Genomic DNA, 11,314 nt, shown 5'->3' on the forward strand with positions numbered 1-11,314 from the left:
ATTTTTTTATTCAGCAAATATTTATTGAGCCCCCGTGCTATGTCAAGGACTGTCCTAGCAGCTGAACATATAATAGTGAGAAAAATCAATCACTACTTCTACTTTTGTGGGTGGAGACCTATGTCTTATACAATTCTTTGCCACACTGAGATGAAAAAACATTCATGTTCAATAAATTTGGATAAATGTTGAGAAAGCAAAATCCCATATGTACAAAGAATCAAAGCTTGGATTGAAAATTCTAAGCAATCTTTATGTTTTATTCTTATTCTAACATGTGACTTAATGCACCATCTCAAAGGAGACACATTACTGCACTGTGTTTATGAACACGTGGTCATGTTTAGCCGGAAGAGTAGAATGCCTAATTTAAATTTCTCTGATTATATCGGGGATGAACTTAATGTACCCAGCCTGACATCAACATAATTACACTTTCTAAGCCCTGGATACATGACATATGATATGGTTTACAAAGCTAACATGAGGTTAGGAGTAATCATCCCAGCCCAATCTGTGCCTGAAATCCATTCCCACATACATGTAGCTGGCTCATCTGGATATGTTATTCATACATCCGCTCATCACTTCCTGGGGGATGGTGAGGATTATTCTCATTATGGCAATTAGTAGTACAATTAGTACATGTTTAAAATTGCTTTACAGATATTTTGAGTCGTATGCTAAGTTATCTATATTGATTGTTGCCATTTATAGCTACTATGCACTCATATAAAATTAATCGCTAACTAGGAAGTAATATAAAATATAGTATCAAGTCCAGCCTTCCTGGATAAACAAAATTAGAGGTTTAAAGGAATAAATAATTAATTCTTAGAATCTTTTTGAGAAATCTGATAAGATCAAAATGCTTTTAATGATACGAAAGGAAAATGAGTAGGTATTTAAAAGCAATTTAAAACTCTTGTTTTTTATGTTTTATTTATTCATTGTACAATATTAGTACTAATTACACTTATGGTTTTAATTATAACAGTTCAGTTATGGAGCTAGGCAATAGACAAAATGTTCAAGCATAACTGATGAGTTTTGTTAAACTAAAATAAAAGTAAAGCTTAATTGTATATACTAATAGCCTTGTCTGGAACTGTGTTTCTCAAACTGTGGTTTTAGTAGATATTCAGAAGCAAAAATTCCCAGTGGACAAATCTGTTTGGGAAACACTGATCTAAAATATTTATTTGAAAAATACTGATGAGTTACAATAATGCTAAAAGGTAACATGTATTGACTGCTACCATGTGCCACACATAGAGCTAGATGTTTTAGTTGAATTATCTCACTTAATTTAGCCTTCTATGAAAACGAAGATTAATTACAGCTATAAATGTTTCAATTAAGCATAATACAAGTAAGGAAAATTATATGCAAAGATATTTAAATAGGGAAAACTATGTCACCAGCCATAACTGAAGCATTATTTATACTTTTAAAAAATAACTAAGGTTATATTCATTTATTGAATTAATATCAAAAACATTCTTTGAAAAAAATGGTGATCTTGGTATTCACAGTAAAAGGACTTAATACATTTTTAAATTTTCCATCTAGATATTCAGGATTGTGTATGCACAAACTAAGTGCGTTTCAAATGGAAAATAAGTTCCACTATAAATAGTGTAATAATTTTCCCTTTATTACATTAGAAACGGATTGCAACTTGTTCTTAGGAAAATTAAATAAAATTGCATTAAATACAATACTTGGCAATTATTCTAATGCTATTGTAGTAAACGGTCTTTTATTCACTGAATGAGAATTAAAAAATCAATGGTACGAATTCTACATAAGACCATTTCATTAAACAGAAGATATTTCATTACAAATAAATGTATAGTGTACACAACCTTGTTTAGGATGCACAGATAATACAGAAAGATAATTATTTAAAAAATAGAATAACAATTCTATTAAGTATTCAGTGTCTAGTTGCAAAGGGGTTCACCAGCCACTATTCTTACAGCCATGGAATAAGTTGCCGCAAATTAAGGAAAGAAATAAACTCATGGCCCTAATCAAATGTGTGGCACATACATGCATCAGCGTAAATCAGTTAAAACAACAGAAGATATTATTATTCCACTTTATTATTTTGCTCTTACTACATACATAGCAGAACATTAATGTAACTACAAGGTTAATAGAACAGGTTGAGTTTCAGATTTCAAAATCTAGCATGGCATAGCTGGAAGAGATTGCCAACACCTTCTAGTCCAGTACCTCATAATATTGGTGAGCAAGCCAAAGCACCAGAGATCTTCTTACCAAAAAACATGCAGGGAATTCAGAAAAGGCACACATCTCATCCAGCCAGCCAACCAATCAGCCATCCAGCCATCCAGTCAGGCTTCATTTCATGCATTCATTCGTTCAACAACTATTTATTAGATACCTGTATGTGCTAGACGCTTGGGGTGTGCTATGAGAAAAACAAGACATGATTCCTGGCCTTATGGTAACTGTGGGAAAACATTAATCAAATAATCACTCAAATATACACACGATTACAAACCAAGACAAGTGTTCTAAAAGCAAGGAACATGGTCTACGGGAATGTGTAAAAGGAAACCTGATCTAAACCAGAGGGTCAGAAAGGGCTTCTCAGAGGAAGTATATAGCTTTTGGGTTAAGTAGTAAAGATGAGAGACTAGGAAAGGCTGTAGACACCTTACAGAAAGAGTATTTGAGGAAAAGAAAGCCTGGCTTGTTAGTGTCTAGAAAGTAATGAGAGAGGAGCAAGAAGAGCTGACAGAGTAGACTGTCCCACACCAGCAAGTGCCTGTAGTCCATCCAGATCATCATTTGTGATCTTTACTGGAAGAGTCATGGAGGGCTACAAAAAAAGAGTTTTATAGCAGAATAAAGTTACAACTCCCATCTTTGACAGTTTTGTTTTCACCTGGGCAAATGCCAGATTCATAAATGGCACTCAAGGTATAGGATCTCCTGTAAGTTTTAGTGGCCTGTGGAAGGGGTAAGGTGGGAGAGATGGAGAATGGCAATATGGATATAAAAGGGCATTGGGATTTGGTTGCCTTATTATCTGCCTGGTGTATCTAACTGCTTCAGGGCTCTGTAATGAATATTTGTTCTGAGAATAAGATCACGTTTGAAAAACACAATGGTTTTGAAGGATTCAAATATAGATTGAATTTGTTTGTGGTTTGTGAGCTACATTAGATTAGCTTTTCTACAGAAAACCCTCTACTCTTGGGACTTCTAAGATATTTTATACAGATCAAGGGGTTTTATTTCCTTTCGTTCTGCTTTCTTCTCCTCAAAGTCCATAGTCAGTATGAGAAAATAGCCTATATTCATAATGCCTCTCTTGAGATTTCTGAAGGCAAGGGTTCTGGCCATTCCCATTTGATCAACTGGGATGCTAAAATACATCATTGATAAATCAGTTGAAATCTGAACCAAACCTATGTGAGGAAATACAGTGAATTGCATAAGAGAGTGGGATTTTAGCCAAACCTACCTGGTCTGTAATCCCAGCTCTGCAAAGACTAGAGTTGTTGGAACCTCATCTCATCCTCCTTCTGGAAAACGTTGACAACTCTTCACTGCCTGAAGAACCATGCTCTGCATGGCCTTCCTTTGTAATCTTCATCTTCCCCTACAGTTTCCAGCCAGTTTTCCCTTCCAGACAGTGAAACTACCTCCCTAATTCTTACTTATCCTATCTACAAAAAAGGAGATACTATTATTAGTAATTAATAGTTATTACGAAAGGAGTTCAACAACCACTTAGCAAATAGCAGATATTATTATATAAGAAAGAATAGATGAAGGCCAGGCTTAGAATTTATTTGAGTTGTTAACCTTCTTTTAATAAGGATGTGTTTGCTCTTCCCCAAAGTTCATAACTCTGAAGAAAATACAATGAGAGCACTCACACTGAAGGATATTTTAAATGGGACATTTTCTTATAAAACGTTTTTTCCAAACTGGATTTCAGGTAAGTGCATTATTTATCTTTAGGGGTTTTTTAATGTATTTTGTTTGGTTTTTATTTCAGTGCCAATGCATCTCTATAGTAACTGAAGCCGTATCAGTTGAAATGTACAAAAGAACAATTATCTGAATGATTCAAGTGCTCAAAAAACCATTATTTTGACAAAGCCATTCATACTGGATTTGCCCCATAGCAATGAGGCCAATAGGGTTTTAAATAGAAAAGAAACGTTGAAAAGCATTGGTGAAATAATTTGAACGTCTGTAATCACTTTTGAGAATGGTAGATATATTCTTATTTAGGAGAAGTCACAAAAATTTTACCAAAAGAGAAATTCCATTATTAATCTGGATAATCTGGAGAACAGGCAAATCTCAATCTGACAATGAACCCTTTAAGGGTCATGAAATCGGTATTTTCATATAGCTTTTCAAAATAGGATGCTATAAAGCAAATCTAATCAAATAAATAGTGAGATCAACTAAATAGTCTATGCAGTTTTAGTTGCATATCTTGTGTCACTGAACAAAATGGAGTATTTTAATTTTTTCTCTTAAGAAAATAAAATTAATGCAAAGTGAGTTTTAAGTTGAACCAAACACAATCTAAATATAATTTATGTTTATTATTGCAAAAGAAATGTACATTTGAAACTAGTTTATCCCCTTTGTAACCCAGAGAAAACCAAATTGTGTTCCTAAGCACCCTGAATCAGCTAAAATAGGGCTGCTGTTTGCAAATGTGGCATCTTTGTGTGAAGTAGAACAAAGCATTCTACCTTCTTCCTTCTACCACCAACCTACTATTTTACATTTCACAAAGCAATGTGTACTGGACAGAGAGGAAAAACAAAGTAGGTCTGTGAAATAGGATAGGTTTCTTCTGTTAGGAATGCATTCCCTGTTAACAGAGACCATTTAAATTTTGTTTTCTTTCTTGTTTAAAGGACAAGAATATCTTCATCAATCTGCAGATAACAATATAGTACTTTATAATATTGAAACAGGACAATCATATACCATTTTGAGTAACAGAACCATGGTATGTATCCAACATCATCTTCCCCCTCAGAAACCTTTGCCAGCTCTTCATTGACCAAGAAACAGAGTTCAAATTCTTAGCACCTGATGTGGACACAACTTGCCTTCCCACCTCCATACTCCACTAGAGTCTTCCAGTTCTGTCTGCTAATCCCATTAGACTACTGTCTTTGGCTTCTTCTAAATCACCTAACATCTTTCCTCTTTTTTGAATATAGTGTAGCATAAGATAGGAGTTAAGAACTCAGTCCTTAGTGTCAGGCCAATTGAGGTTCAAATCCTGGCTTAGTCCCTTACTGGTCGTGAAACCTTGGGTAAAGGATTTCACTACACCAATCTTATTATGCCTCAGTGTTTTCCTCGGTAAAGTGGGAATAATAATGCCTCTTTTGTTTAATAAAAGAATTAAATGAAATAATATTTACAAGTGCGTAGGGCAGTGCCTAACATAGAATAAGTCCTTAATAAGTGGTAGCTATAAAGTATGGGCACTTAACTGTTCTGTCCCCCGGGCTGCCAGTCCTCCCACTCTCTCCACTCTGAAAAACATACTAATCTTTTAAAACCAAGTTTAGATCATACGCTCTTTCTCTTTGCAATCAATAATCCTCTGATTTGAGTTTAATCATTTCTTTCTTAATAATTTTGCAATGCTATATTGAATCTTTTATAGGACATTCTAATTTGTAGTATGTTACTCCTTAACAAGTTCATAAGTTTCTTGAAATCACAAAGTATATATTATCTCTTGCATCCTTCTCCCATAGTATCTAGCAAATTTCTTTGAATTATAGTTTAGTTCCACAAAATATGTTTTTCAATTGCATTGAAAGTCTATGTATGTAGGAGTATGTTAATAATATAATATTCTTTTAAAACTACAAATTTACATGGCTCTTTGTTATCTTTTCTGTATTCTAATCAACCTCTTCATTATTTCAGAAAAGTGTGAATGCTTCAAATTATGGCTTATCACCTGATCGGCAATTTGTATATCTAGAAAGTGATTATTCAAAGGTATCAACTATTTAACTTGATTATATCCAATTATATCTCCTACTAATCCACAAGGTGGTTTAAAAAAGTGAGAGAAAGCAAGAGTCTGTCTTTACCTCTAAATATTCAGGCCCTGGTCACCAATAATCTTCAGCAAGACATGTTTCAATCTTATGGAGCTTGTTTAAGTGTGAAAACACTTTAAGGAACAGAGTCCAAAATAATACTTGCATCATTCATTAACAACAGCACAAACATACTTAACAAGAAAACGAAGAGCTTTGTTCACGAAGAATTATAAGCCAAATATTCTTACTCATTTGTTTCAATTATTATTTTTAAAACTATACTCAAAGAAAGGCAAGCATTTTGCAGCAAAAATACATGTTGAATGAAATTCTCTTTACCCAATTTTAAGGGGTATAATTAGAATGAATTACCCAGGTGCAGGGTATTCCTTATGGACTGTGGAAATCATTGTGGTTTTGCTTCAATACAGGTAAAACATGAAGGGAAAATTTCTGGGATAGAGTATGCAAAGATAAGCTTTTTATGTTAGGAAATTTCTTTGGGTATGCTTTTTATGGAGTGAGGGTTGAATCACTGCTGAGATTAGTTCTGGAACTTGCACAAACGGCACAAAAGTCCACAGTAAGACTCTTTAAATGAAGACTCATTTGGAATTGAAACATATTCTTCCTTGTGTCTTGTGAAAGTAGTCCTTTTAGAATTCTGAACTTTGAATTGGATGATATATGATTATACATTATTGATATAAGCTTTCTAACAATTGCAATTTGTTTTTTGTCTTTCTTCTTTCTGACAGCTTTGGAGATACTCTTACACAGCAACATATTACATCTATGACCTTAGCAATGGGTAAATCACCTCTGTTTATCAATACTACTTAAATCTAATACCTAGAATGTTTTCATTCCAAACTCTGATTTGGGGTTAAGAAGACTTTATCTTCTTACTGATCTTTGTTTCTTACTTTTCAGTAATACAGTATATATGTACCCATAAAGCTTACAAAATTCAAGAAAATACTTATACGGGATACCCACCTCTTTATTTGACTAATATTTTGTATCTTTATTCACAATATTGTTTTGGATTTTCTGTTTTTGAAGATCAAATTAAACATGTGCTATTCATGGACAAAACATATATAGGAAAGCACAAAAACATTCTTGGGAATGAGACACTATTTTTAGGAGAGCGGCTATTTCACTGATGGGAGGAGGAAGGGAGGGAGAGAGATGCAGCATTAGTTGTGTCTGAACACATACTCCATTAATTGTTTTAAAATCAATTATTATAAAAATGACAAAATATTAAAATTATTTTTAAAATGGAAAAATATTTGACATGTAAACTACTAAATGTTCTTTTGAATTTAGTTGGTAGATAAATTGTCAGACAAATACCATTTTCCATATATATGTTAACTGTTTGAAGCATTTACCATTTAAAAGAAAAAATTAAATGAATGTGCAGATAGGCGAAGGATTGACGAAGAGAATTTCTGGCAGCAAGAAGAATATGTAAAGGCCTAAAAGGGGGAGGGAGAGCATTGTGCGTTTGGGAAATGCAAAGTAGGTCAATTTGTTTGAAATTGAGGGAGGGGCCTGCTGACTAGTAGGAGGTGGTGTAAGGTTGGGGAACAGCCAAGCCAGGAAGCATAGGCCAAATAATAATGAGGAAATCATTAAAATGAGTTTAGATCTTTCTTTCTGATGACAATAAGGATTCATTCAAGGGTTTTAAATGGAAAATGACATGATCAGATTTGCACTTTAGAAAAATCACCCTGGCTAAGTTTGGACAATAAATTGCCTTAGCTGCTCATCTTAATGTGATATCCTCTTTGCTGTTATATAAAAGGGGAAATAATTATATGGCTTGAAGAGGTATTGAAAAAAAACTTCTGGTCTATTTCCCCTTTTGTCTAGCAAGAGCACAATTTTTTTTTTTTTTAAATCTATCTACTTCTTTCAAATGTTCAGAAAAGAATTACTCTGATCTACTTAAACTGTCATATTAAGAAATAGCAAGTGCTTCTTAAAGTAGAATCTAAAATTCATCTAATGCATTCTGAGTCCTTCTTGCCTCTGAATCCATATCATCACCAAATTTTAAAAATATTTATTGAGCCCCTTCTATGTGAAACACATATAACAATGAGATGCAAATGACCTTGGGGCACCAGCCCTACTCTTAAGAAATCTTTCGATTAGTGAGTGGGGAATCTTAGTCTTTCAGTCCAATTTCTCAAGGCTCTCATCATGTCTTTGTTTTTCTTTTAATCATTTTGAAATTCTTTTGTTGAGGCTCGCCAAATTGAACAGCATTCAAAAAAATGATAATCCTAATATTTTAATCATGGATTACATAAGCTTTATGGCCTAAAATCGCATTAAATATTTAGTTTCTCTGCAGTGAATTTAATCAAACCACTGTTTTTGTTGTTTGTTTCTTTGTTTTCTGCACAAGTATCTAGTATTTCAGATTTGGGGAGGGGGCGGTCAGGTAAATACAGCATAACTTAGGAAGTGAAGGATGGATGGCAAACTTGTTTGAGATTCCAGGCCTCCCTGAATACCACTAATTTCAAGTCTTTTATATGCCTTTGAAGACTCTATAAAAATCTAGCATAGAGAAAACAAGACAGTACTGGTTTCAAGCTAGGTAGGCAAAACTGAGGAGATGAACGCCTTTGTAAAGCATCCTCCCTCGCCTTTTCTCATACCTTTAGTGACTCAGCAAACAGAAAATGGCAGCTGTGGTGGCTTGAGACATGCGCTGAGATTTTTAGCTTACTGCTGCCTGTGTGATTGCATAGATGATTCCACTGCATGCAGAAAACTGAGACAATGTTACAGTATCAAAGGTAACATGAGCTTGAGACCAAATTGTGAACCAGGTGAAGAACGTCTTCTTCTTTTGTTTGAGACAGGGTCTCGCTCTGTCGCCCAGGCTGGAGTGCAGTGGTGTGATCTCGGCTCACTGCAACCTCCTCCTCCCGGGTTTAAGCAATTCTCCTGCCTCAGCCTCCTAAGTAGCTGGGATTACAGGCTTGTGCCACCACTGCTAATTTTTGTGTTTTTGTGGGTACGGGGTTTCTCCATATTGGCCAGACTGGTCTCGAACTCCTGGCCTCAAGTAATCCGCCGCCCAAAGTGCTGCGATTACTGGCGTGAGAGAGCCGGCCAGGCGTGGGTCAATCTTAACCGGGATCTCGCATCCCTTTCAACATGTTCCCGATCACCCAGGGGCCTGGTGCTCATGTACTGCCCTCTGGCGGCCAAGACTCTCATTGCAGCGCCAATGGTCACTTTCCACGGGAATCACTTTCCCTACTCAAAACTATGCCATGTTCCCTCGTTACTTGCTAGGTCTCATGCAAGCACCTAAAAAGTTACATCAAGGCAGTGTGTGTTACAGATCTTCACAACTGTCCAAACATTAAAAGAATGGGAAAGGCAGAAATGTCAGGCACATGTTAGGTCCAGGTTGGAGAGCTTTTTTTGGATGGGTTGGTCAGGAGTCTTTTTTGAGGCTCTTCAAATTGTGCTTGGGCGGCAGGTCTTGCTTTGCTTTCCCATGAAGGCAGTCTTGATGAAACTGTTAATCCAATCTTCAAGATGACAAAAGTCAAAAAGTAAGCATGACATCCTATGACTCTGTAACAGTTATAAAAATCTGAATGCATTCTTGCTGAAGAACTACAAAAACTCCACAATGCAAGTCACTTAACTGAATACTTGCAGAGTGACTCTAAGCATCAAAGTGAGAGTTTTGGCCAATAGACTATTTGAAATTTCCCCATGGGTGGAGGACTTTACAAGCTTAAGGCATACTGCCCAGTATACAATCCGTTTTTCAGTTTAGCTTGAGATCAGATGTTCCTTTCCTTTTCTGATTTCAAGTCAGATCCCTGGGGAGATTGTCAAATGGCATCTTATTTTCAAAAATTTGAAATGCATATGCATTCACAGAGATGGGGGTTGTGAATGAGAATGTAGAAGAGCACATACTAAACTTCAGCACAATTATAGAATTTCAGAGCTGGAAGGCACTTCAGTGACCATTTCAGTCTAGTGTGTGCAAATTTTACAATCCCAGGGGTTAAAAGGACTTGAGTTTAATTCAAGGTCTGCCAAGAACTAGCAATGTGGTCTTAAAAAGTTCTATCAGCTCTCTAAGCCTCATATTTACTTTCTATAAAATGAGAGGATTGTATTAGATAATTTCTAGAGATGTTCTCCACTTTGACAGTCTGTAAGTATTTAATCTATTCACCTCACCATAAAGGTCAGAAAACTGACACCCAGAAAAGTTAAGTGACTTTTAGGTAACTACTGGAAGAACAGAAATCAACACCTATGTCTCCAGTTCTTCATTCCTGCCTTCTTTTCATTAGGTTTGTAGGTGCAGAGGGAATGAGCCTTAATTTTAATTGTTTGTTTATTTTTTCTGCTTATACAGATTATTAATTTTTTTGCATTAAACAGCAAGATTTGTTGTTTTTCTTTCTTTCTTTCTTTCCTTCTAGAGAATTTGTAAGAGGAAATGAGCTTCCTCGTCCAATTCAGTATTTATGCTGGTCGCCTGTTGGGAGTAAATTAGTAAGTGTTTAAATTTTTGAAGTGTTTAATCATGTAAATAAAAGAGGAGCCATTTGATTTTGGCCTTTGTTAAATTTCCCTGCCTGAAAGAAAAAAAAAATACATTCATGACTATTTTAGTGGTTAAAACGGGAAGAGTTTTGATAAATTGAAACCCATCTGAGAATTCCGCAAAATCTCAAGCTCATGGATAGACTTCTTTAAATATAGCAGTCAAAACTTTATCCTTATACTCAGCCAGAATGCGTTGTGCCAGAAAGCTCAGGAAAATATGGTTTTCACAAGTTTCCCAGACTAGCTTCAGACAACATGAAATTTGGTCCAAGCTCTTATTTAAGGACTCTAAATAAAGATTAGATCTGGCTAGCTATTAATATTCAGAGATTTATTCGACTTTATGTCAATATACATAATTATTTATTTGGGGTAATGAAACAACTAAGAAAATAATAGGCTTTACTTTTATTTGATTCAGACTTTAAAATTTATAATTGATGTTAATGTAAGGTGGTTGGATTTTTTGACCTATTAAAATGATATTTTAGTTGTGAATCTTTTTTGTATCTTTATTACCACTCTGTTTAAAGGTATTAGAGGAATAACTAAAACAAATATACAGCCTTCATTTAATTTGTTGTGGAATTTCCCCTTACCACCACTTCTAGGCA

The 11,314-nt window shown here is 35.0% G+C and overlaps 1 protein-coding gene across 2 annotated transcripts in view; it reads left to right on the forward strand.

Annotated features, from left to right (window-relative positions):
- The window catches only part of FAP (fibroblast activation protein alpha), a 74,475-nt gene that overhangs the window by 12,024 nt on the left and 51,137 nt on the right, over nucleotides 1-11,314 (forward strand). For both annotated transcript variants that reach the window (XM_017890970.1, XM_017890971.1), the window contains exons 3-7: nucleotides 3,884-3,982; nucleotides 4,926-5,020; nucleotides 5,962-6,036; nucleotides 6,842-6,894; nucleotides 10,574-10,646. In XM_017890970.1, the coding sequence (XP_017746459.1) occupies nucleotides 3,884-3,982; nucleotides 4,926-5,020; nucleotides 5,962-6,036; nucleotides 6,842-6,894; nucleotides 10,574-10,646 (395 nt within the window). The remainder of the gene's footprint in view (nucleotides 1-3,883; nucleotides 3,983-4,925; nucleotides 5,021-5,961; nucleotides 6,037-6,841; nucleotides 6,895-10,573; nucleotides 10,647-11,314) is intronic.

This window comes from Rhinopithecus bieti, unplaced genomic scaffold (genome assembly GCF_001698545.2).
Source record: "Rhinopithecus bieti isolate Rb0 unplaced genomic scaffold, ASM169854v2 scaffold_19966, whole genome shotgun sequence".
Classification (NCBI taxonomy): Eukaryota; Metazoa; Chordata; class Mammalia; order Primates; family Cercopithecidae; genus Rhinopithecus; species Rhinopithecus bieti.